The 27246-nt window shown below is 49.2% G+C and overlaps 1 protein-coding gene across 6 annotated transcripts in view; it reads right to left on the bottom strand.

Annotated features, from left to right (window-relative positions):
- Window positions 1-4079: 4079 nt before the first annotated feature.
- Window positions 4080-27246, bottom strand: part of DCLK2 (doublecortin like kinase 2) — a 152211-nt gene continuing 129044 nt past the window's right edge. For 2 of the 6 annotated variants that reach the window (XM_067035639.1, XM_067035640.1), the window contains 8 exons: window positions 25041-25160; window positions 24414-24560; window positions 17868-18001; window positions 17375-17452; window positions 11681-11777; window positions 10507-10587; window positions 9254-9370; window positions 6373-6486 (listed from right to left, as the gene is read on the bottom strand). In XM_067035639.1, coding sequence (XP_066891740.1) covers window positions 6469-6486; window positions 9254-9370; window positions 10507-10587; window positions 11681-11777; window positions 17375-17452; window positions 17868-18001; window positions 24414-24560; window positions 25041-25160 — 792 coding nt within the window. In that variant the 3' untranslated portion in view covers window positions 6373-6468. Of the gene's footprint in view, window positions 4307-6372; window positions 6487-9253; window positions 9371-10506; window positions 10588-11680; window positions 11778-17374; window positions 17453-17867; window positions 18002-24413; window positions 24561-25040; window positions 25161-27246 lie in introns of those variants that run through there. The other 4 variants (XM_067035638.1, XM_067035637.1, XM_067035636.1 and 1 more) reach the window with 4 other exon arrangements.

Genomic DNA, 27246 nt, shown 5'->3' with positions numbered 1-27246 from the left:
CGCCTCCTACCCACTGACCTCGGGCCACCACCCAGAGCGCCCAAAAGGAGTCTGCACCCCCTGCCACAGAGCAGTTAGTTCACTGTGAAGCCACACATCAGGCGGAGGTGCCTCTGGGTTTTCCTAAGCAACACCTGACCGCTTCTCCACCAGTCCTTGGCTCCCAGGGCTTTAAACCCCTCGCCACCCTGGCTGCCTTCTTTCGGGCGATGGTTGCTTCATCTGCACCACACACCCCAAGGCCCCGGCGCAGAGCCGAACCTGGGAGGCTCGACTCACGCTGCCCACGACCTGCACGGACTTTTCAGGATGCGGCTTAAGGTCATGCTAACGCTTAAGCCATTCTGTTGGCGCCTAATGACACAGTGCTCTTTGCACTTCTCCCCTCCCAGATCTTTCCCGTGAAGCAGTGAACGCCAAGGCCTTGGCCACTGAATCACAGGACTTCACGCTTTGATTTCACATCTCAGGTTTGGATCAGTGCTCCAATCTGCTGAGATCGTCTTACATCAGTCCATCCCATTTAAAACAATAGATAAGGGTTTCCCTGGTGGCGCAGTGGCTGAGAGTCCGCCTGCTGATGCAGGGGACACGGGTTCGTGCCCCGGTCCGGGAAGATCCCACATGCCGCGGAGCGGCTGGGCCCGTGAGCCGTGGCCGCTGAGCCTGCGCGTCCGGAGCCTGTGCTCCGCAACGGGAGAGGCCACGACAGTGAGAGGCCCGCGTACCGCAAATAAACAAAACAACAAAAACAGTAGATAAGGATTCTTTCTGCATTGTCATACACATCATATGCAAAACTAAACAAAACAAAGAAACCACGTGCTGTGGGCCTTCTTTATAGCTGCACTGTCCAGCCTGGCAGGTGGGGCAACACGAGGCTATGAAAACGCTTGAAATGTGCCTGGTCCAACCTGAGATGTGCCGTACGTGTCAGCGCACACCAGATTTCAAAGACTTAGGACAAAGAAATAAGGTAAAGTATCCCAATGATTTTTTTTTTACATTGACCACATGATGAAATAATAATTTAAAGGGATGTATTTAGAGATATTGGGTTAAATAAACTATACTATAATTTCACCTGTTCCTTTTTAGATTTTTTTAATATGGTACCAGAAACTGTTAAATTATGTGGCTTACATTGTATTTCCATGGGACGGCAAACTGCCCTGAAAGACCTCCTCCAAGACAGCATCACTACCCAGCACTCGTCTTTCAACATGGTTTATCTGTTCTGAACTGTCCCCCACCTCCTGATTCACGTTTCACAGTCTTATTCATGCAGATATTCTGGGGGAGTTACGCCAAATGCTTCCATCTGTCTATTCCATGTACCTTCAGGTCACAGCAACCTTTTTGAAGAAAGAGAGACAGACTCCCGCCGACTCTTGGCTGGGCCCAGCAGGCGGCCCACGATGGCTTCGGCAGGTCACTGCTTCCCTTGCTCTATTCAAAGGTCGACTTCTGTAGACGTGGCTCCCCTGCTGGAATAAGGGGATGAACATAAACCAAGCACATGCCTCCCTCTCAGTGCGGGAGCGGAGGAGCCCAGCAATAAAGGACCTCTATTTAATTTGGATCCTGAGACCAGAGTAAGAGCTCAATAACGTTTGCTAAATGTGTGGGTGAACGAACAATTTGCTGTGGTGTCGGAGCCTTTATTTAGGATCATCATCTAGATGGCCACTCAGGTCCAGGCCTTGATTTACCCTGGACGACAGGCTGCCTTCAAAAGAGCCCAGGTCTGGAGGTGGGATAGGGAGGGTGGGAGAGAGGGTGATGCAAGAGGGAGGAGATGTGGGAGCATGTGTGTATGTATAACTGATTTAGTTTGTTGTAGAGGGAAAACTAACACACTATTGTAAAACAATTATACTCCAATAAAGATGTTAAAAAAAAAAAAAAAAAAAAAAAAAAAAAAAAAAAGAGCCCAGGTCTGATGTCTGTGGAATCTGAAACCACATCATGGCTCCGTCTCCTGCCAGTTCTATGACCCGGGTTATGTCACCGAACTTCTGGGTTTGTTCCTTGACCACCGCTTAACGCTCGAGGTGTTTGTGGGAGCAATCACGAAAGAACTGCTTGGCCACTGCTAGGCCACGCCGCCACACCCACCTCAGGCTACTCGTGTCTCCAGGCCATCCACGGGTGCCACAGAACGTGGGAGCACGTGCGGGACGGAAGGTTCTCCTCCGCCCGTCACCAGTGACTGGCACGGCCCTGGCCATTTATTTTCTTAAGTCTTTAGCAAATGTCTTTGAACCTTGCAGTTTGAGAGATGGGGTCGAGTCTCAGGCTCTGACCAGTACACTCAAGGCCTCGCTCCATCATTCTTCCATTTTCACTATCCTCATTTTTCTCCTCTTTCTTTTACATTAGCTCTTCGCTTCCACTAACAGACATTTTTCTCTTGGAAGCTATGAAAAAGCTTGCTCTTTAACCAGTGAGAAGAGCGACAGGCAGAATGTTCTGGACCTGCCCATCACTACCCTCTCTTGAAGGCTGCACCCACCGGAGCTGTGCACCCAGGAAGCCCATCTGCATTCTGTCACCTGCCTCTGGACTGGATCACAGGTCAGCACCAGCCCAGAGAGAAGTCATCACACAGCAATGTGAACGAAGAGAACCAGAGCTGAAAGCTATGGTTTCAAGCCGTGGAAGTTGTGCAGCCTCGCGAAGCTGGGGACAGAAGCAGTTACAGGCTAAGCCAGAGCCCAGGCAAGCAGACGTTATGGGGCAACAGAAACCCAGAGCCAAAACACAATGAAAGAAGCAGAGACAGGAGACAGCACAATCTCTGAGACAGACACAGACAGATGAGAACGTCTGCCCCGGCTCCCCATTTCCTTATAAAGCCTGCCCTTCCTGTCTCTGGTTCCATCAAAGTCCTCTGTTGTACACTAATAATCTCTATTCGTTTTTGAGCTTTTGCTGTGTGAGCTTCTGCCCCTGTAATCAAACACACTTCCATCCAGGTGCACCTCCGTGTGTTCTTCCCAAGCACCTCTCTTCCCCGTTGTGACCCCGAGACAAAAACAAACACTGGCACCAGCCAGAACCTGGGCCGGGGAGGTGTTGCTTTGACCACACACTCTCTGCAACACCACCACGCAGGAACCTCTACCCACCCTGACTGCTATTTCTCAAGAAGGAAAAGTTTATTGGATACACTTGTAGGCGGCAAAAGTCTAACAATGAGAATGAACTACAGGCCCACCCGTTTAGAAGATGAGCAGGTAAAACAAATACACTGATTATATACAATCATTAAAAAGCGCAGGGTGGTGGAAAAAAGGAAACACTGCCAGCAGCCTTCCAGAAGGTTAGTAACAGAGGATGCCTGCAGGCCCCTTCCCGCCCGGTGCCGACCGCGCCCCGCGCTCCGTGCGGGCGGCTGCGCCGCTGCAGATGGAGAAGGGAGGCTCCGGCGGCTCCTGGGGCCGCTGGTTGGTCCTGCTCTGCCCGCAGCCGGACCTGGAGAAGGAAGCGCCCCGGCGACGCCGCGTGCACCACGCCTCTCGTTAAAAAGCCCCAGGGCCAAGGTCGTCGGCATTTTCTAATGCGGTCGTGGGAAGAGTCAGGGAAACAACTTCGAGGGAAGAAACGGCCCTCCCTGAGGTCTGCGCACAAGTCCAGAGCCAGTGTCATCCTAAGACGAGCCCCCGAGGCTGGGCGGAGAGCCGGGACCAGGGGGTCCGCTCGGGCCCCGGAGCCTTGCGTGGGAAGCCAGCCCCCGACCCCCGTCAGCGGAGGAAGGGCGCCCGCAAAGGGACAGACGCAGTTCTGAGTTGCCTGTAAGAAAAAGGGAGCCCTCCTGAGTCTACTTAAATAAGAGAGAGATCTTGGTGCATCCAAAGTGTTTCTATAAAAATGCGCTCAATGTCAGATAAAAGTTGCACATTCTCCCGGTGACGCCGTCAAATGTCCACTGAACTGAAAAGACAGAGAATTTAAACGAAGCCGCTCCGAGGACCCGTCCCCGAAGGCGACGACGCGCACAGGCCCCTCCAGGACTCGGGCGGAGCGCGCGGGAAGCGGGGGCCCTGGAGGCGCGCGCTCTCCACCCCGGCGAGGCGATGCGATGCGCCGTGCGGGCAGCGAGGCGGGCGGCGGGGGCGGCCGGTCAGTCGCGGTGGCGGCGCCAGGTCCCCGCCCGCTCGCACTCCGCGGCGGCGGCAGGAGAGCGCGGGGGCGACTCCGGGGACGCAGGGGGCTCCGGGGCAGCGGGCTCCAGGCCGGGCCGGCTGCCGTCCGCGCCGAGCTTGCTGCCAAAGATCTGGCCCTCCTTATCTAGAGCCGTGTTCTGAGAAGAGAGCAGGAGACAGTTAGCCCGCCGCCTCGGTCCCGGCACCGCGAGCAGGGCGCGCAGAGCATGCACGGCCGGAACAGGAGAGGAGAAGTAACGCCGGCTGCCCCCGACGGCGGCCCACGGCCAGCCCGTCCCCGGCGCCGCGGCCTCTGCTCCTACGGCCCTGGGCGCGGCCTGGGCAGATCCTCCCCGGCTCCGGCTCCCAGCTGCCTGGGTTCGGGGCGCTTCTCCCCGCGCCCCTGAGCCCAGAAGAGTCCCGGAGAAGAAGCAGACCCCATAAGAATGCGAGGTCCCTGACAGCTAACTCTTCTAAAGAAGGTTCGAACAGTACTCACAGGTCGTCTGTAGGAAGTACCTCCCACCCCACCATCACAGCGGTGCCCCGTAACCTATGAAAGCCCTGGGAATCGATGGTGCTGCATCACCCATCTTTCCATCCTCCACCATCTCCTCCCTGCTCGTCTCTTCTTTGTGCGGGTGTCTTATCCTGTCACACCCCCAAGGGCTGTAACCTGCTCCCCTGCTCCAGGGGCGCGGAAGTCGTCTTACCTCCTGACCCTAGCCTGGGAGGTTGGCCCTGACCTGCCTTCCTCCTCCTCTAAGTGGGCTTGAGGACTTGTGCTTGGTCAGGCAGGCCCGGCCTAGCGGGCCCTCTCACTGGGTTTTCCAAACGTGGGGAGAGCTTTCGGTTCTCAGGCACCTTTTGCTACAAGGCACGTGGACCAGAAGTCCTTTTGTGGTCTAAACACCTTGAGGGGGAAATGCGCACCACTGATTCTTCCAGTACTCTGACTGGAAGGGGGAAAGAAAAAAAAAAAAAAAGTCTGGGGAAAATAAAACAATGGGGCTTCCTAGGACAGACTTGGGCGGCTGCCTTCGGGGCACTTGGTGTCAACTGGAAAACAGGTGCTCTCCACAGGCCCTTCCCAGCTCGGGCTGAACGCTCAGGGATTGCCAAGGACAATTTCCGTTACCTGGAGAAGAGGTAACTGTGGACAAGCCAAATCAGAACCTCAGCATCGCTCTTTAACAAGCTTCCAAGCTCCCAGTATGAGCAGAGGCCAGGCCACCCCTCAGTGAAAACACTGAAAGCGGGGAGAGGCGGCATTCACTTTTTTCTACCATAAAACTTCCCCTGGGTAGAAGAAAGCAACAGTCCCGCAGTTATTTCTCCTCTTCCCTTCCCGTCAAGAAGACGCATGTGTGCGGTGGAAGGAAGCACTGCCGTGCAGTTAGTACATACCATCGCCTGGGACCTAGTCAGAGGAAAGCAATGCAGGCGGCGTGGGAGGCAAGAGGAGCGAGGAGAGAAGCAGGGACAGAAACTAGACTTACTTTCAACAGAAGCAACGCAGTCGAAACAGTTTTGTCTATCTTAAGCCCCAATCCTTCCCAACTTCCCCCCTGAAAGGAGCATAATCCCCGAGTGGGGAAGCACTCTTTCTGAATCCATCCTTTCTCCCCTCAGCTACAAGGCTACAAAATGCGGCGAGAAGGGGTTGCTTATAATTCCCTTTCCCACCACGAGATGGCCTCTCCCGGGCGAGGTGGTGAGCCCTCTGCAGGTGCACGGTCCTTTCTTAAGCATCTAAGGATAAGCCAGAGCAAGTGCAAGTGCATTCTGAAACCACAGGCCCGTCTTAAACCAAAATCCTATCCAATCGTGTTCTCCTATCCCAAAGCCTAGCTGACCCTACCTACACTGTCTTACTGATAAAAATGCATCTTTGGAAATGTATTTGGAGAAAGAGAACAAAAGCCTTCACAAAGGTTCCCATCTTATGCTCTCATTCACAAAAAGATGCTTTTTCACCTAAGCGAAAAACAGCCTTTAGCAGGAGAACGACTGGAGTTCTCCCGTGCACTCGCCAGCTTTTGCTCTGGGAAGGAAGGCAACGTGGCAAGGCGAGAAGTTTTAAGTAAAGTTTCCAAGGGTGCGTTTGGCTGAAACGGGTGTCAGTAGGTATAGGAGACCTGCACCCATGAGGAGCTGAGAGCTGGATGCTGGTGTCAAAGTCCAAGAGAAGCATGCAGATTTAAGAGGGGTGACAATTAGAGGCGGCTCTGATGAAGCATATAGCACGTTGAATACCAGAATTCTGCTCCGGGGTCCCCAGAGTCTCAACGGGGTACAGAGTGAAACTCTGAAGTGTCTCTCAAACTGTCAAATCAAACTGTCAAACAAAATGCAGACAACAGCGTCAACTTGACTTTCTTGCACCGTTATTTACCATTCCTACCCTATCATTTTCTCACCGGAGCCTCAGGCTCCAATCCTTTAGGGGGCGTGGGAGGCCGAGGCGGAGAGAGCACTAGGGGTGGCAGCGGAGAGCAAGGTTCCGTCTGGGAGCGACACAGCCATTCCTCAGGATTCCGCCTCGGAACATTTACACCCTGTTTCCACTGCTATTTGTATCTGTAGGAAACCACGTGAGCCTCACATGCCCCAGTTATGAGAACATATAAATACCAGGGAGAGTCATTTGTGAATAATGATTTTTAAGAAAACATTTGAAACTGTTCCCAAGGGCAGGACACAGAGACGCACAGTACTGGTGAAGAGAGCGAGGCAGACGACACGGAAGCCTTGCAAGCTGCCTGGACGCAACCACGACAGGTCCTCGGTCGGGCAAGGATGAGTAACGACATCCCTGCGGAGGCCTGCTCGCCGCCGCTCTGGGGGACAAGGCAGAATTCACAGGCCAGCTTTTTGGCCATGGAAACCTGGTACCCCCAGAGGCAGGCTCTACTGATTCCCCCGTAGGCAGCGAGCGCGATGACCTCGTCAGCACCTCCCCAGAGCTACCGAGCCGTGGAGTTGTGTACGGAATGCGGGGTCAGATGGTGACGTGCCCTGCCACCGTGCCCAAGATGACACCGAACACACACGGGAACACAAACGTTCACAGTCACCGCTGGAATCACAATACAGTGTTGTTCATTCACACAAACATCCCGTTAAAGCTCAGGAGTCTGAAATTTAACAGTTGAAATCCATCAGCAAATGGAAAAATGCCATTTGTAAACCTTGAGATGTAGTTTCTGTCTGAGAGAGCCTAAACGTCCTTATCCAGAACGGAACCTATACTGGGCCAAAAGGCAGAAGGGCTGAGCATTCCAGAACCTTGGCGGGCCACAGGCCTTGGGCCATCCATTCCCATCTGGGCCGTGAGTTGACGGGTGACCCAGGGAATGAGGGGGGAGCTGCCGTAAGCCCTGGGCGCCTCCTATAAAGGTTCTTCCTCTAGGAAGCTTCCTCTAGGAAGCTGAATTAACGTGTAGTTGTTAAATTGTGCTGCTGACTCAAGCGTTTTGTTCCCTGTTGCGTCTGCCATTTTCAGTGTTTTAAAATTTTTGTAAATTTCCCCAGAAGCTGCCCAACAACGCAGCCGGGGGCAGGGCGGTGACCCCTTAACCCCAGCCAGCAGCCTTGCTCTCAAGGGTGAACCGCCTGAGAACTTTCTCATGCTGTGGGCTCCCTCAAGACGGTTCTTTGCAAAGGGTTTAAGCTGCTGCTCTGTGACAACTCTGACTTTCTCAGGCTCCCGGCAGAACACTGCTGAGATGCCAGGAAAACCACAGCTCAAGAGGCCTTCCCGCTCTTTCGGCCCGGAGTCCATCATCACCCCCACTCGCGGGTCTGGCAGCCCATCAGCCTGCAAGCCTGGCCTGGGGGCTGGAGGGGGGAGCGCAGTCGCCCACCCCGGGGGAGGAGGACGGCGCGGCGGTGCCAGGATGGTGGTGGGTGGAGGCTCCAGGAGCAGCCCGCCTCCCGCACTCAGGAGGCGGCGGCCTTCTCTCGGCCTCTGTCTGGACCCGCGTCCTCGCAGGGAAGCTTCCGAGGCTACGGTGTGCCCTGAGAATAAGCAACTGTTTTCCTCCCAGTCGGGCAGGACACCGAGCCTTTCCAGAGGGTGAGGGCCTGTCCTGAGGTCAGGGTGACGGAGCTGTCCGGCTCCGCAGATCCCTGCAGTCCTGGGGTGGCCGAGACCCAGCTCAGGCCCCCGCCTCCTGAGAAAGCCTGACTCCCGGCCGCGGCTCCCTGATCCTGTGGGCGGGACGGAGATCACGCCGAGGACCTGTGTTCTACACACGCGGCACCGGAGCAGGTGCGGACACGCCGGGGGCCAGTTTCACGGCCCCACTTGGGCGAGGACTTGGGTCTGGACAGCTGGTGGGAGGGGCCACGCCACACTTCTGTCTCAGTTTTATTTTTTCTGCCTTCTTCTCCCATTTGCTGAACTTACTTTCACGCTACTTCACTTACTTTAATGCCACTTTCCATTTGCTGTGTTTGTGGATTTAGGTAAGCTGCCTTTTTAAAAACATTTTGGAAGAAGGAAGATTTGAAAAAAATATGGGGGTCACTGTTACTGACTTCTCATAAAATTTTTTACCAGCCCTGAAAAAACTAATATTTTTTTTTATTCTTCTGAACTTTTGAAAACCATAAAACACTGACTTTTTTAAATGGAATTTGCTTAACTCTGGCTGTTTCTTATCCCAAGTCCCAAAGAATCATTCACAGCTCAAATAATCTATGTCTGAGGCCTTGAGTAGTCAGGGAGTTACTTCCTTTAGCTGTAAGTCCCACCTGGGCTTGGGGACTGCTCTCTAGAACGGGAAAGCAGAGACGAGACAGAAGCAGCTGCCTGGAGGCCACCAAGCCCAGGAGAAGGGGCCGGGGCACCCCTGCCAGCGACCCATCAGCTTGGCCTTGCTGGGACCTGCGCAACCTCTGATCCCAGGACCCAAGGCCTGGGAGCCGGCCAAAGGGTGCCCTTCGTGTGCCAAGCCATTCCTGAAGTGGAGAGGAACACGACAGTGCCCACGGCCGCGTGAGGGAAGCGCCTGGCGGCTGACTTGATAAGATTCGATGTCGGCCGAGCAGTCAGCCAGACGCTGCAGCTGCCCAAGGGCAGAACCACGCGTTCTACTTACCATGATAACGGAGACCCCGGTGGTGGTGCTGTTCTGTTTGGGGAGCGCGTTATTAAAGTGCTGTTTGAGTTTACCTGTTACTTCAGCCTGCATATTATTCTCCTGGGAGGCATCGTCCTACAGGAAAGAATCAAATACACTGCCTTTGGTTCTCACGTCTATGTTGTCTCTTCCTCAGCAGTAACACACCAGCCGTCACCACCACCATCTCCTCCTAAATGGGCCCATCTGAGCCACAAGGTCGGGGGAACAATCTAAGTGAAGTAATTAGAAATGATTACCATTATTCAGCAGTCCCCTGCCCTTGGAAAGACCCTCTGCCGTTCACCTCCCTGCTGAGGTCTGAAGGGGGCCGAGGAGGGGGCAGAGGTCCCAGTGGCACAAGGACATCCTACAGGGTTCTGAGACCCTCCCCCCGCAGCACAAATGCCACCTAATTTAGTACAGAACCCTCCCACGGAAACATCAGAATTAATGAACAGTTTATCATTGTAATCCAGGATGCAGGGAGCTGTGAGTCCTGATCGCTCATTGAAAGAATGTGGCATCTCAGCTCCTTGACCCAAGAGCCAGGTCACTTAGCAGGACCCAGAGAGTTTGAATGGAAAGGTCGGGACGTGTGGGACAGCGGGTGGCAGAGGTGCCTCGGGAGCCAAGGTCAGCAAAAGCCCCCGAATTAACGTCACTGTCCCGGAGCCTCCAGGACTGAGGGGGGCGCAGCCTCTCCTGCTGTTGCCATTTCGTGGATCGTGTTTACCACGAGCCCAGAGCCACCGCCCGAGCTCAGGGAAATTCCAGGCAACGCCACACAGCCCCTGCCTGACTCCGGCAGGACCGCGTTCCGGCCGCGCCGCCCGCGGCAGGGTGCTCCTGGGACCACGTGCCCTGAAGACAGAGACCAGGGTCTGACACAGGCTCATCTCCGGGCAAATCCTAAAAACTCTCAAACCCCAGGATGACAGAAAAAGCTCCTTAGAGAGCATCCTGGCCAAGCCCTTCTTCTCACAGACAAGGGAACTGAGGCCCAGGAAGGGACAGTGACGTGCCAGGTCACTCACAGAGCGGGGTCCCGGTGCCAACCGCTTTCTCCCAGAGAACTGCCTTCACGCTACTTGCTCTTTAGAGAAAACAGACATTTAATCCTCCGTGGAACCTGGATGCAGAACTTTGCCTGCGCAAAAGCCCTGGCGAGGAAGCACGCTGTTGGCCACGGGACACAGAGATGTTGGTTCCCCAGGGACGTGGGTACTTACTGATACCCAGGGGTGACTCAGGATCTGTCCCGCAGTGCACCGCGCTTCAACGTTTACCTGAAGCATTTGACTGATTAATTCCTGCAAAGAAATAAAGAAGGTGATAGAGCAGGCGGAAGGGGGCCATTCCAGCATCAACACAGGAATCTTGAGTTTGCACCAAGTACTTCAAAGAACAGCCGACACAGCTGCTCAGCCGTTTGAATGCAAAAGCTATTATCACCTCCACTGCCCGCGCCTAAGAGGCAATTACGCAGACACAGCTGCCTCGTGTCAGCAGCACCGAGAGAGGAAGAGGTCTCTCCCGAATCTACATTAAACCCAAGATGTTCTCTCCTAGGAGTTCTGGTCATTATCATCATTCCACAGCGCAGAACTGCAGTGCTGCTCCTTCTGGCAATTCAGCAGGTCTCACAAATCTACCCCTATAGTCTGACGGGTGTCTGTAACACATTTCTTGAATAAATGAAAGAAGAAACGTTTAAGGCTTAGAGGAGCGCAGGAGGACGGTAGCGGCAACCTGGGAAGACAGCCAGTCCAGCTTTCAGAATTTGGTTAAGCATGCATTTCAGAGACCACACTGAGGAAGGAACTTAATGAAGAACCACACATTAAAAGGCAAGACAGGGGCTTCCCTGGTGGCACAGTGGTTGAGAATCTGCCTGCCGATGCAGGGGACGCGGGTTCGTGCCCCGGTCCGGGAAGATCCCACATGCTGCGGAGCGGCTGGGCCCGTGAGCCATGGCCGCTGAGCCTGCGTCCGGAGCCTGTGCTCCGCAACGGGAGAGGCCACAACAGTGAGAGGCCCGCATACCACAAAAAAAAAAAAAAAAAAAAAAAAAAAAGGCAAGACAGGGGCTTCCCTGGTGGCGCAGTTGTTGGGGGCCCGCCTGCCGATGCAGGGGACGCGGGTTCGTGCCCCGGTCCGGGAGGATCCCACGTGCCGCGGGGCGGCTGGGCCCGTGAGCCGTGGCCGCAGAGCCTGCGCGTCCGGAGCCTGTGCTCCGCCACGGGAGAGGCCACGACAGTGAGAGGCCCGCGTACCGCAAAAAAACAAACAAACAAAAAAGTCAAGACAGACGCAGAGCTCAACACCAAGAGCTGCCACAGCCCCACACAATGGGTGAGGACCCTCAACGCGACGCAACCCCTGGAAACCGGCCTGGACGGGTACCTTGGCTGAGTCCGTGATGTTGTCCCAGTAGGGGGCCGGGAACTCTAGCTTCCCGGCCAAGATCTGGTCGAAGAGATCTTCCTGGAGATTGTTCTCACTAAGTCAGTGATGGAGAAACAGAGAAAGAGTCAGAGTCACCATACAGTTTTTAACAAAATGCTCATGGGAAGAGGGGGTAGGAGTCCAGTCTCTCTGGCTTGGGCATTTCATAGCTCAGCTGTGGATCTCAACTGCATTTGGGATGACACTCTCCCTTTTAGACAAAGAACCGAAGAACATCTCCATGGGCCCGGGAATCACCGAGAAAGAGGGAGGTGTGTTGGGGGAAGAGATGGGGAGAGAGAGAGAAGAGACAAAGATGCAAGAACTTTGTTTAGTGGGTACAGGGTTTCAACATGGAAAGGTGAAGATGTTCCGGGGATGGACGGTAGTGATGGTTGTACAACATGGTAAATGTACTTAACACCACCTAACCCTTAAAACTATACACTTAAAAACGGTTTAAATGGTACCTTTTATATTACACATATTTTTCCACGATAAAAAAAGACTCAAGAAAACAATGGCATCCACAAATGATGTAAATCCTCATTTCAGCAAAAAACAAGTTCAGCACCTGCCCTCAATCTCTCGTGGTAGTAAGAGGGGAAAAGAAGCACATTTGAGTCAGATCTCCTTGTCCTTCCTCTTTCTACTTTTCTAAGAAAACAGCCAAAGATCAGTGAAGCAGCCCACATATGAAAACGTCACAAGGAGTTCAGAATCTGGAGAAACATTCATGACACGAGGTGCTCCCCACTTTGGAACTTGCCTTTCATCGAAGCTCAGTCCGAGACAAAGAGCCCACATCCAAGGACATCAACTAGAACTGCACAGTTGAGGCAAACCCACCTCGCCACCCCTGGGTGAACGTACCTCCCCCACCCTGTGCCTACCTGCACCCCCCCCCACCCACAAGGTGCACCTGCACACACAGCTGGTGCCTACAGGATAAATGATGACTTGGCTTTTTATGGATGGCGCCATGGAAACACTGCTGGGAAAAATTCAGGAAGCTGGGCGTCCCCTACCTCCGAGAAAACTGTGTCTCCACAGCCACAGAGCCCCTTCCCTTGGTGGGCACGTCGATGGCCAGAGTGAGAACACAGTCACTGGCTTTCTAGGCCATCACAAAGCCCTAGGGGAAAACTCAGGATGTACTGCTGGGGTCAAGATCAAACTCCAGGAGCCAAGTTCGGTCTCCCTTGGCAAGGGTGCAACATTCCTCCTGGAGCTCCCGACAGGCTCCCTGCAGCCTACTTACTGCTCAGGGCGCTCACGTGGGACCCTGCCCAGCCTTCTGGACAGGAGGCCGCTCAGGCCACCAGCCCTCCAGGGCCTGCAAGGGCAAGTGTGGTGTCCCTAGAAATAGATCGTTCCAGGGAGTGTCCAGCGACAAATCTGGGGGCTGTGTGATGAGGTGGCTGCCTCGTTCCTGTTCTAGGAGAAAAGAGTAGAGTGTGTGGGCCGGTGAACATTCATGACCTCCAACCAAGCCCAGCGGAATCGACACCGCTGGTCTGTGACGTCTGGGCCACGCAGCACACGGAGCAGCACATGTCAGGCCAGATCACCGGACAAGGCAAAAGGTGCCCCCCTCCCCACCTCGCACTCCTAAAAGGTGATACTCTTGGCGTGAGCACAGACTCTTTCTAGGTGTCTCAATATTTTCTTCCTTTTCACTGGTACTTCTCTACTGATTTGATTCAGCTCAACTCTCCTTCAAAATGAGTAAAGGATGCATCTAAGAACACAATGGGATTTTACAGAAACCTTTAGAAAATTGGAGGACCCCGGGAGACAACGTTAGAAGACGATAGAAAAAAATCACCCATTTCCAGAATTGGTTCTTTTTAGCCATTCCTCTCTATGACGGCACTCATCTCCTTTTTGGTATTTTTCTGGAATCTCGACTAGCTTATGTTCTGTTAATATCTATGGCTTCTATTTTGTTAACAAACAGCTAAAACATTGGGGGTGTGTCTGCAGGATTTAGGTCCTTGGCAGAACAGCCTAAGTCAACAGCAAAACCCCAGGGTCCCGGCAATTAGAATGGCACCCTCAGGAACCGTGCTGTGAACTGCAAGAGCTTTGGGAATTTCGGGCTCCCCTCACGAGAGCAGAGCTGAAGAGAATGTATCCTTCTTAGTAGTCACATAATAAAAGCCTCTCTGATTAAATCGTCCCTGGATTCATTTACACATTTATACTGTACAATCTGGCTGAGATGCTTCAGGTACTTTTTAATTCTTAAATAGCACAGTGCTGTAAGTATGAAAATGCCCATTAAGAAAAACTTTGGAAACAGCAAAAGAGCCTGTGTACACTCTTTCCAATGCCGAGTCATTAAAGGTCAGACGAGGTAACCTGAAAAAACGTTGTAAGCAGTTTCACAAATGATGGGCGAACATTTGACTTCAAGGGGGGTATGTGCGTGTCTTTAAAAGAAACATCAAATACCTCAGCATAGTCAGGCAAGTATTACTTGTTGTCAGTGGCCCTAAGAACAGACTTGCTTAGGCAATAACTAAACTTCTAGTTGCCTCTGAAAAACCAACATCCTTCTCAGTAACAATGAATCTGGTGTTGAAAAGACTGGAGGGAAAAAATATATATCAGCCCAAGACTAAAGCCCGAAAACCCTAAAAGAAGAATGAGAGATGCTACAGTGAAAGAAGCTGAAACTCTCAATTCCAAGGAACAATTTTAATTAAAAAGCTTTGGGTGAAAATCATCTTTTGTAGAAAACAAGTATTTTGAGATATCTGTTTGAAGGACTTTATTTTAGGTACAAATTTTAGTAGATAATCTGTCTTATACCATAGTCATTTATCATTCTTTAAAGGACCATTTCCATAATTTGCTATATATATATATATGATATATAAAATATATATAAATAAATATATTTTATATTATGGAAGGTTATAAAATCTATCCAGAATGTCTCGGTACGCTGTGAAGATGTTTCTGTAACTAGTATTTAACATAATAGATTCTCTTTCATCACAACATGGTATGAAAGAGGGAAAACATTTTCAAAAGTAAGCTATCTAGAGTTGTAGACCAGCTTCTGATACATCATCTAAGGCTTTCAGAATGTAGTTTTACTGCTTTTGATGAGCCAGACTTATCTCAAGATCCCACAAAGAAGCTGCTGTCCATTGGGTAAGATGTCACAATAGACGCATATTGTTCAATCTGAGTCTCACTTTTGTTAAAAAGTAAAAAGCAAAGTCAAAGAAAAAACTCCCAGGCTGCGCTGGCAAGTGGCAACGCTAGAGGGAGTTGTGAGCACACATTCCTCTACAACTGATCCCTGATACCCTTTTCCAACTGCTCCTAACTTGGGTTAACCAAGGAGGGAAACTCTACTGTAAATCGTTCTAGAATTACTTGCTATCAAAACCCACTACCCTCTGCACTTGACTAGTTCGCAAAACAAGTCACCACTGAAACCAGCCAGGCCACAGGGCGACTGTAAAAATAGCCACAAATGATCCCCCTCCCTCTATGTACACACTTAACCTTCTCCCACATTTACCCCAGGCTTAGCTATTTGATTTCGTTTGGTCGACGGGACATCAATGAAGAAATCTCAGGCAAGCAGAGACCTGGAAAGTGTTCTGGCTGCTTTGGGATATCCTGTATCCACCATCATGTGAAGCCCATGCTAGCCCCACCGGGTGCTGAAAGGCACATGGCCAAGTCATATCTGTTTCCCAGCTGACACTGAGCCAACTACCAGGCATATGAGTGAGGCTACACTGGACCTCATGCCCCCACTGAGCCAGCCCAGAGCAAAAGAAGGGCTCAGTGGACTCACTGAATGATTTACACCCCTGCCTTCAGGGGAAGTTTGTTATTCAGCAAAAACTGATACGTCCAGTAATCCTACAGTCTGTATAACCCACCTGAGCAATGATCCTGATGGAAAACCATGGTGTTGATGGCCAGATGGAAAGAACTTTCCACCTACAGAAACCTAACCCATGCCACAAGGACAAGGTCCCACTCAAATGTCATATCTTTCACGAAACCTTTTGTGATTTCTAGCCCTCAACTAAGCATGCCTCCAACTTAGCATGACCTCATGTTCAGTTATTCTGCTTGATCAATATTCTCGTGATGTATCTACACCAGAAGGCTCTCACAAGTAGAGATGGACATCTCTGTCATTCTTGTGTTTAATGTCAGCAAAAAAAAAACCCAAAAAACAAAAAAGTGTTCAACTCAATTAAAAATTGATCATTTAAAAAAGATAAACCTTTCAACTTTTCTGTATGTTTGAAAGCTTTCACAATAAAATGCGGGGGAGGGGGGATGGAATAAACTTATTTTTCACTTACTGACCGAATACTACAATGTAAACACTATGGCCTCAGAGAATATGTTTTGTTCACCACTCGATTCCCAGCACTTAGAATAGTACCTGGCCCACAGGAGCTACTCTACAAATAGTTGTAAAGTGAACAAAGAAGGGATTAAAAGGAAAAGAGCATTCAAGAAAACTCAGAGGAAAATCAGACATGCACCATTAGATGAACTTCTGCTTCAAAGTGTTCATTTGCTCCAAAGAGGGAGACAGAACTGATCAAAAGAGATGCTGTGTCGAAGCCCTACACACCCCCTGGTCATGGACTGCTGGGTGCGGGTGGGCTCTGTGGAGCCCAGCACACACCCCCAACACCATGTGTGGCCACCAGGTGAGGTGCAGGGTCACCAAGGGTCAATCTGCTGTTCCCAGTTCTGTTTATGCCAAAAGTATTTGTAATTCTACTTAATTAAATATTATGTGAATGGACAAAATAAATTTAAAAAGAAAGAATTCCCTGTTTCTACAAGAACTAGGTTGAACGCTTTGCAAAGTGAGTTGTTTAAAAACTGCTGTTGAGGGGGCTTCCCTGGTGGCACAGTGGTTAAGAATCCACCTGCCAATGCAGGGGACACGGGTTCGAGCCCTGGTCCGGGAAGATCCCACATGCCGCGGAGCAACTAAGCCCGTGCGCCGCAACTACTGAGCCTGCGCTCTAGAGGCCGTGAGCCACAACTACTGAAGCCAGTGCTCCTAGAGCCCGTGCTCCGCAACAAGAGAAGCCACCGCAATGAGAAACCCGCTCACGGCAACAAAGAGTAGCCCCTGCTCTCAACAACTAGAGAAAGCATGTGCGTAGCAACAAAGACCCAACGCAGCCAAAAATAAATAAATAAATAAACTTATTTAAAAAAACAAAAAACTGCTGTCGAATTAAGTAGAAGAGACAACTCTCAAGAACTAGAAAAAGGCTGACCTGGGAGGATCAAATTGCTTCGCAAGGAACTTTACATCTATTCCTCTTGAAAAAGACTGAGAATGGAAATCATAGACACTGGACTGTGGGACTATGGGTGTGTTTTACGAAAGAATGACCGCAGGAAACTCAGGGGACCAAACACAAAGCGAAGGCCTTGGCCTCACATCAAAAGTGTGGACAAGGAATATACATTAATAGGTTGTAAATTAAGATAAAAAAGTGAAAGGTATGTTTGTATAATTTTTAACTGACATTTTTATTGAGCGGTTTCTGGTCCTGATTGCCAGGAGTAGAATGTCTGCTTCCTGATCAAAGGCGGAGGGTTTACAATTCAAATATTGTCATTCAAAGAGCCACTGACCTTCGGAAGGGTGGGAATCCACAGAGCAGTATGTACGTGATCACACCAGCCGCCCAAATGTCCACCTTCAGGCCATAGCTGGGGAAACAAAGTGGGAGGTAGGAGAGGAACAGTGGTGCTACTCCCAGGAACCCTGCACATTACTGGAGTACTTGCCTTTGTTTGTTAGGGAAAAAAAAAGGCCTTTCGGTACCAAACTGCTTATTTCACGTAGAGGAATGAATTACCCCTTGGACAAAAGGTGTCTGCTCTTCTCCCAACCTCACCACCATCTTGGGGACTCCAAGACTGGCCTTGGGACACCAGTCCAGGCCTAGGGCTCTTGGAACTAGAAGCACAAAACTCAAGCTCCTGGGATCAAAATCACGGTGCAGGTAACAGTCTCTCCTGCCCTCCACATTCCCAAGAGGCATGTGAATACACAGCAGCAGTAGCAGCAAAAGATACCCTTTCCCAAAGTTAAAGCACTAACCCAAACCCCCAGGAGGCATACCCGGTTTCAGCAATGATTTCTGGGGCCACGTAAGTCGGGGTGCCACAGACTGTGTATAAAGGGCCTTCTACCACAGTGGCCAGCCCGAAGTCTCCCAGTTTCAAAGACTTGGTCCCATCAGGATATTCACACACCTGGAACAGAAACCAGCCAATAATCAGAAGTCTTTTTTTTTTTTTCCCTCAGTGATTGCAAGGGGGGGGCGGGCTTTGGAATTAGGCAGAAAGGACACAGATACATTTACTATCAAAAGGAATCTCTCCTTGTGATATTAACACCATGGTTTATCTTTGTTGCTTCTTAAAGCTCTAATTTTTCTTTTTAGAGATTTTGCATGTGATTTTGATTGTGCGAAAGAGGAAAAGGACAATATTTCTACCTTTGCAGAAGTTCCTTACCTAGGAGTACAATGAACACGTCTGCATGCTGAGGGGTGTAGGTGGCTGCTTACCTGGTTGGCTCGAGAGCCCTCTACGACTTCTGTGGTGTGTTTCCTGAGCGCTGGAGGGGAAGGGGGCTGTAAGAGCCTCAGAAATGTTTATGAAGTGTCCACTGAAGCGCTAGGTGCTCTCCAACTTGCATGTTTAGTTTAGAAAATAAAATTAGGACTTGTTCTCTAGACAATGATGAATATGAATATTACATAGGGGAGAACCCTGGAAATTTAGAAAGAAAATGATTTGGGGGTCAGACAGCCTGCACTTGCATAACCAACCACTCCACCCGTTTTCTGGTGAGGTGACCTTTGAAAGTCTCTCACTCGCCCTGGGCAGGATTCTCCATCTGTGAAATGGGAGGACACAGGTCCTTGGCTCACGGGGTTGGTGTGAGGATGAAATGAGATGTAGTACAGATCAGGACTTAATGAATGTTCCTTCCTTTCCTAGAAGGACTGGCTGATTAGATCAGGTAAATCATCCTCTTGGAAAAGGTTTAACAATGCTGGTGAACATGTAACAACTTTTCTAGAAAGCACTGCAACCATACGTAAATTTCTTAATATCCTTCATAACCTTCGATCCTGGAAATCTACTTCTAAGAACCTGCTCTAAGGCAACAGAGATGGACCGAAAGGTTATGTACAAGAATGCCAATCTCAGAATTCATCTCTGTTTTTAAAAACTGGTAGCAACATAAATGGCCAACAGGGTGATGACTTAATAAATCATGGTAAATCCCTAAAATGAAATATTATACAGTCACTAATAAGCACATTTCAAGTAAATATTAATCATGGGAAATATTTACTACATTACATAAAATTGTTTAAATATTCAAAATTATATATATCCTGTGACACCCCAAAATGTTAAGTTTATCTCTAGGTGGTAGCATTACAGGTTACTTTAATTTTTTTCTTTATACTTTTCAGTAGTTTCCAAAATGTTTACAATGAACATGTGCTGGTTCCATAATTCAGAAAAAAATAATTTTATATATAAACAAACTTTCCTGACGGGATAAAAGTCCAGAAGTTATATTTTAAATGGATGGTTTTAGAAGCAAATGAGTGTGTGTGAGAACATAACTGAGATTTGACTGTGGGATCTTTAACAAGCTGTACATTTGCCTCTTGGACGTCCATTCTGAAAACACTCAATTTCAGAGGATAAGTACAAAAACCTAACCTGTACTCATGTCATATCTTCCCTCTACTTTTACATTTTAAACATATTCTGTTTGTGTTTCCTTGTATTCTGCCATGAACTGAATCAGATTTTCATCTAAACCACTTTAGCAAATTATGTTTTTTCAAGATAAGCATGTTTACAAATCATCCATTAGTCTGATACTTAATGAGGGGGGTGATTTATAAACTCCTCAATAAAAAGACATTAAGAACCTCTGGCCTCCCTCATACCAATGACCCCACCATCTTAATAGGCATTTTTTAAGGATGACACTGAAATACCTTCCTCGCCTGTGATGTTCTCAGCAGTTTAAGAGGAGTATTTTTCACCTTAGTATTTTAATAACTGCTTCCATGTTGATGTATTAAATACCCATGCCCAGCATGCATCTTTATGACTTACAAGTTTCACAGGACTAATGATGAGGATTTGGAGTCCCTCACAGATATTTATCTTTCTGAGTCAGCCCACAACTCAGCAGAAACATATTCAAAGCTACTAATGATTCGGCCTAAAGCAACAGAAACCAGGTTCTTAGTCATGCTTAGTCTTAGGACGACTTTCCATCCATTATGTTCAATATAAACATTAACAAGAACATCTGAATTACAGTTAGAATTTATGATGCATTTACTGAAACCCAGACTTTAGAAATTCCCTGAGTAATTGCAGTGCTAAGAACATTATAACCAACATTATAATTCTAAATGTTTCTATCATGAAGAGTAAAAAAAAAAAAATAGTTTTGTTAATGTCATTTTGTTTTTACAACTTTAAAATACACTCATTAGGTACATTTTTTTAAAATAGTGTTTATTTTAGACAATCAATTTAGGGATGCCTAGGGGTATTTAAGTGTTGTCAGATACTCAGAAGTCCCAGAAGTCCCGTTTTTCACATTCCCTATAAGGAATTCAGAGTCAGATGCAGGAGTATAAATAGAAAGGGACTGAACAGTCTATAATCGTTGAATTATGTTTGGGCAAGTGGTACTCCTTGGCTAAACATCAAAAGGGAAGTGTCATAAGGGGCAGACAAGCCTGAAATAATAATATTTTATCTGATTCATCTCTCCCCAATGCTAGACACAAAGGCAAATATGTGGAAGAGAATGTAAGTAAATTTCAAATCTTAGCTGGAGATTCTCTTCAAAGCAGGAAAAAAAATATTTATATATATACATCTATAAATCTACACATACACACACACACATTTATGACATTGCTGGGACTTCCCTCGTGGTGCAGTGATTAAGAATCCGCCTGCCAACGGAGGGGACATGGGTTCAATCCCTGGTCCGGGAAGATCCCACATGCAGCAGAGTAACTAAGCCCATGCGCCACAACTAATGAGCCTGTGCTCTAGAGCCCACGAGCACAACTACTGAGCCTGTGTGCCACAACTACTGAAGCCCGCGTGCCTGGAGCCCGTGCTCCGCAGCAAGAGAAGCCACCGCGATGAGAAGCCCGCGCACTGCAACGAAGAGTAGCCCCCGCTCGCCCCAACTAGAGAAAGCCCACGTGCAGCAACGAAGACCCAATGCAGCCAAAATTTTTTTTTTTTTTTAATTTATGACATTGCTTTAAGAAACTGACCCGGACACACACACATGGCTTTAAGAGACTGGTTTTTAAGAAAGAGGTGGCTAAATGCACAGGGACTCCAAAGGCCTTCTGTTCTGGCAGAGAGTTCAGTTCTACCCAGTAACGCGTATCCCCGCAGGACTTGGGAGATTCCAATATTTTCCTAAATGCTGTCTCACTGCACTTCTATAGTCACCCCGCTGGACAATTAGGAAGAGAACTTTTGCTTCAATTTACAGATGAGGAAACTGAGGCTCAGAAAGCTCAAGTTACGAGCAGGCAGCCAAGGGGGGCTCCAAACAACACCACTGCCGTCCACCGCACCCTCCTGCGTCTAAAAGCCTGCACCGACTGCAGACTCTCGGTGAGATCTGAACAACCACCACTGTGAGAACTCCAGCCCTGCGGTGCTCAAAGGGCCCACCACAAGCTGAGAGACGCTGTCAAAAGTTGCTCTCGGAATGCAAAACTGAAATATGTGAGAAATGCAGATCCCACATACAAAGTGAATGCCACAAGCTCTCTAAATAAAATGCCAGCATCATGATTTAGCAGAACTTCAAATATGAGCAACCAACCCTCTTCTCTCCCCTGCCCCCAGAACTCCTGGAAACGTGGAATTTATCGCTGGTCTCTCATAGTTAACTCTGACAGGGCACCGCCAGGCTGTAACTCACGGCATTAACGGCCACCCCTGTGCTCCCTGACACGGTGACCCATACATCTCTGCCGGCAGGGGTTTAAATTATGACACTGCTGCCAGAAGACGGGATGCAAATCAGATGTCTGAATGCTCTGGTGTTTAAAGACCCAATTCTCTTTTACAGTAGCAAGAGGCTGGCAGTCCCTCTGCGTATTTCCTTTCAGAGCCTCGATGGCACTTTTTCACGCCAACCTGCTGACTCTGTCTAGGCTCAGCCGAGGGGTCCCGTTAGGTTTCCAATGGCAGGCACATATTCTACTTAGATCTGCGCAGCTAAGGGTCTCCGAAGCCTGACCCCACGGCCCTTTCATGTCGCACGTTAGCCTCGGCCCCACGTCAGTTTCATCATCTCCCTTCTCTGCCCTTCGGGCAGCACAGCGGGGTTGGAGCAGGTCTCGGGGCGGGGCGGACACTCATCCAGGTGGGGCAGGTGAGGCAGATGAGGCGCTCGATTCCAATCTCCTGCCTACAGTCTGAGACTCACCCTAACGGGGACTGATGTCTCCAACTGCTATCCTCCCTTGATGCGTAAGAGCAGAAGAGGACGAGGGGCAGGGTTCTGACGTTCTGCATAGTTAGGAACTGTGAGCGGAAAAGGGGGGAAACGGGGTGCGAAGGGAATCAGTGGGCTGGGAAACGGGCACCCTCGGGTTCACAGGGAAGCTCACTCGCCCCTCCGCCCCCCTCCTCGCCGGCTGGGCCCCGGCAGTCAGAGCCAGGCGGCGCGGGCACGGCGGTACCCACTGGTCCTCGGGCCCTGCGGCCCCGTGCTCTCCGAGAACGTCCATCACAGCGGCCACTGCGGTGACGTGGGCCGTGGAGAGCAGGGCCGTCCTCGTGAACACCTCGGCACCGTGTCTGGCTCCGCGGGGGGGAAGCCTCGTCCCCTCTGCTTGTGGAGCCCCCTGGCCGAGCTCCGTCGGTGGGGGAGGGGCGGGGCCAGGCCAGACCGCAGCCTCTCGGTGGAGGCGCAGCCCGTCGAGAGGAGGGAAGCCCACGCCCTCGCGTCCACCCAGGGGGCCTGGCTTACCGCTGCCTCCGTTCCTCCTTAGAGCTCACATAACACATCTTGGCTTTACAGAGCAGGGGTGCTTACTTTCCTAATAGGGACAAACAGGAATGAAACATATTCCCTCAAGGCAGGAGACAGTAAGAAAAAAAACCTCACATACTTTTAAGTGGACACTCGGAAATTATCAAATGGTATTAACCAAAAGGCGAAACAGATACCCTGGATGAGCAGAAAGCCCCAGGACGGCCCCAAAGCCTGGTGCATTCGGTTGTTATTTGCGTGCTGGGCGTATGAGGCGGGCTGTGGAGATTTGTGTTTGAGGGCCAGCTGCTGGCGACCTAGGTGACCATGGTGGTCAGTCACCAGCCGTCTACCCACGTCCACCGTCTGCTTCCTCGACCCTGGGGATATAAAGTAACTGAAACACAGACCCTGCCCCATTAGTGCTTACGACCTAGAGAAGACAACAGACAAGTGAACAGTAACATCACTGCACCACGGCAAGTGCAGCAAAAACCAGAGGGGGCCACGCCTGACTCTGCCCAGGCAGCCTGGGGTGATATCAAGAAAACATGCCTCGCTCAGTATCTTACAAGATGAACGTGTTTGCCACGTTGCTGGGGGAGAGGATGCTGCAAACAGAGACCAGCGTGGACACCAACAATGAGGTGTGATGCTGCTGAGGAAGCCAAGTCTTCACCAACTCCAGGACCCGGGGAAACCTGTGTTTGGATGCACACGCTATGGGACACTCAGACAGGCACCTGCCAAGCAGTAGCGATGATGACGGTGGATGCTCAGCCCTGAAAGGTGGAAACAGAGACGCCGAGAGTCCTGTGTGCGTTTGGGGGATGTGCGTGTGCAGAGCTCCCAAATGGCCTTCCCTAAAATTTATCTACAACGTAGACACGAGGACTGTCCCCATTAGCGATGTTTGGTTTGAAGGCCACCATGAGGTGAGTTAAATATGGCTTGAAGGTGAGTGCCATGCTGGCCAGATGGGTAGGGAAGAGAGTAACAGGAGAAGAGGCTGGAAAGGTAAATTGGAACCAGATTATGAAGCTGCGTGCATATTAGAATAAGACTTTCACCTGTAGAACAACGGGACAAATGAGACTTTTAAACAAGAAAAGTTAGCGTCTCTGGGGCTCAATTTCCATATCTGTAGAGCTGAAATGAATGGACTAGATGATTTCCAAAGTTCTGTCCTGCACAGCAACGAACGCTCGTGTTCTACTGCTGTCTCCTACAAGCCTCTAATTCTGTTTCTGTCTCCAATTTATTCTTCAGAATTTTTTGCCTCATAAAATAATTTTCCTGCTCACCTTCCTTCAGTTAGCACCATCCATCAAATCGTAAATGAAAATATGTTTTCTAATGTCTGGTAAACAGTAAATGCAGAAGTGCAGATCAAAATTCAAGAAATCCATTAACATTTTATGCTCACTGACTTGAGTCAGGCTGATTTTCTAGATTTAAATTCTCTCAGCCCCGTATCTGCAGGGTTGGTATAGACTTTAAAATGTCATAGTCTGCATATGATTGTTTGCATGCGATTACTGTCACTTTAAAGGGAGAGAGGCCTGAGTCGGAACAGAAAAGGCAGAGATGACGTACCAAGAGGTTCTCTGGCTTGATGTCTCTGTGCACAATGCTGAGGGCGTGGAGGTACCTGAGGGCGTTGGCCAGGTTGTACACCATGGCACTGCCATCTCTCTCAGTGTACTTGGTTGAAGAAGTAATTGCATCAAAGAGATCTCCACCCTAAAGGACACATGAAAGAACATATCAAAACGTCGACAGTGGGGGCTTCCCTGGTGGCACAGTGGTTAAGACTCTGCGCTCTCAGTGCAACAGGCCAAGGTTCGACCCCTGGTCCGGGAACTAGATCCCACATGCATGCCGCAACTAAGAGTTTGCATGCCACAACTAAGGCGCCTGCGTGCCGCAACTAAGGAGCCCATCTGCCATAACTGAGACCCAATGCAACCAAATAAATAAATAAATAAATATTTTTTAAAAAACAACTAAACATCAACAGTGGCAGTCCTAGGAAGGTAACAAAGAAAGCTCATCAGCCTGGAGTAGATGAAAACAATGACACAAGTGCCACTAAAATTGATGATTATAAATAGTGAAAGTTTCAAGGTAGCAAAACACTCTTCCAATTAGGTCCTTCAAGAATATTGTAAGTCTTGGGATTTGTCATCAATGAATTCTCTTGAAATCTCTCCGTCCTCTTACTTTGACCAATTCCATCACCAGAAAAAGCTCAGTAGCTGTTTCCATCTCCTCAACCAGCATGATGATATTTGGATGTTTCACTCTGCGCAGTATCGACACTTCATTCTCAATCAGATGCTCCTGTCAAAAAGGGTTTAGAGAGGTAGATCAGAAATTACAGAACCCTCCGCTCTATCCCTGGTGTTCTGGAGGACAACACAGGCTGTAGATCTGACACTGAAGGAACAGAGACAAACCACACCCTAGCCCAGCTGGTGTCCCTAGGGACAGGACAAGTCAGCGTGACACCTCATTGTAACTAACAGAAAGACATTCTTCAATACATCCCTCGAGGACTTCCCTGGTGGCGCAGTGGTTAGGAAACCACCTGCCAATGCAGGGGACACGGGTTTGAGCCCTGGTCCGGGAAGATCCCACATGCCACGGAGCAACTAAGCCCATGCGCCACAACTCCTGAGCCCACTTGCCACAACTACTGAGCCTGTGTGCCATAACTACTGAAGCTCACGCGCCTAGAGCCCGTGCTCTGCAACAAGAGAAGCCGCCGCAATGAGAAGCCCGCTCACCGCAAAGAAGAGTATCTCCCGCTCACCGCAACTAGAGAAAGCCCGCACACAGCAACAAAGACCCAACACAGCCAAAAATAAAATAAATAAATAAATTTATTTTTTTAAAAAAATACATCCCTCAAAAGGCTCGGCATGCTATCTGGCACATAAAACACACTCCTTCCTGTCTCTTCTTTATTTCTAACACCTTAAGAGGTTGTGATGCTATGAAAGCTGTGTACGCCACACTGTGCTTTGCAGTTCAGCTGGAATCACTTGTCCCTTTCAGTATACACTCAGAAATAAAGACTAGGCATATAGGCTTCCCCGGTGGCGCAGTGGTTGAGAGTCCGCCTGCCGATGCAAGGGACACAGATTCGTGCCCCAGTCCGGGAGGATCCCACATGCCGCGAAGCGGCTGGGCCGGTGAGCCATGGCCGCTGGGCCTGCGCGTCCGGAGCCTGTGCTCCGCAATGGGAGAGGCCACAGCGGTGGGAGGCCCGCGTAGCGCAAAAAAAAAAAAAAAAAAAAAAAAAAAAAAAAAAAAAGACTAGGCATATAAGGAAATTTGGTATGCTTATGGGATACAACTTCTAGCATTACAAACATTTTTAGTTTTTAAACTATTACCAATATGAATTTGAATTTCATGTTGAAATTCATAAAAAGGAAACTTTCTTCTTCTATGATTGGGTATGAAATCATTCACCAGATGGATGTTCCTTATCATCCATCAGAAATGATTTCAGAATGTATTTCAGAAATCAGGAAACATATAGTACCATGGGGACCACTATTCTCATTTTAACTGTAATCACTTCTCTGAAAATACCACCTGGTTTTCAGTCCTGGTGAGTAACGCAGTTAGGATCAGCACTGTAGCAAAACATTTACTCACGGCATTATTATTTTCAATACACCAACCCATGAATCATGAACAACGATTGGTCTCTTTTATTATGAGACATTAAAATCTCTCAACAATGTCATATTTGTTAATCCTCATTAACTGTAATGAATTGTTTAGAACTTAGGAAATGCTCTGTAAAAATTGCTAATTGACCTATTACACACTCTAGATTTTCAAATATAGCTTTTATAAAATTTACCTTATAAGAGCTATCATTTGCTACCTAAATATTCAATACACATATATGCATATATTCATATTATATGTTCATGTGTGTATGTGTGTGTGTGTGTGTGTGTGTGTGTGTGCGCGCTTCCCTCTTACTTACTGCCCCTTTTGCCTCTTTTGCTCTCATGAATTTCAACTAAATTTAGTGTTCCGCTGCAATAGTAAGATAATTATCTCTAGTTCAGGATACCATGTATGGTTCCTCTCATCTCCATGCATCCATGTATACATGTATTTTCACTCAAAGCCATCTCAAATACTTTTCGACAACAGGTGGAAGTATGAATTGTAACAGATGAATAACCAACATTCAGAGAAAATCTGTTGCTGGCTCCTGCTTATGGTGGGTGGTGTTTCTCGAGCATTGAATGCACTGTGTTTGTCCAAGTAGTCACTCGGTAAATGTTGGAAAATGACAGTGCAAATGCTGAACCAACATGGGGGAAAGAAAAGAACCAACATGATCTAGCAATCTAGTCACTATTTGTCAGTCGCTGTGCAAGGTACTTGTGTAATGTCT

This window comes from Kogia breviceps, chromosome 6 (assembly GCF_026419965.1).
Source record: "Kogia breviceps isolate mKogBre1 chromosome 6, mKogBre1 haplotype 1, whole genome shotgun sequence".
NCBI classification, from domain to species: domain Eukaryota; kingdom Metazoa; phylum Chordata; class Mammalia; order Artiodactyla; family Physeteridae; genus Kogia; species Kogia breviceps.
Note: the sequence above shows the minus strand (reverse complement) of the source record. Positions and strands in the feature narration are given on the sequence as shown.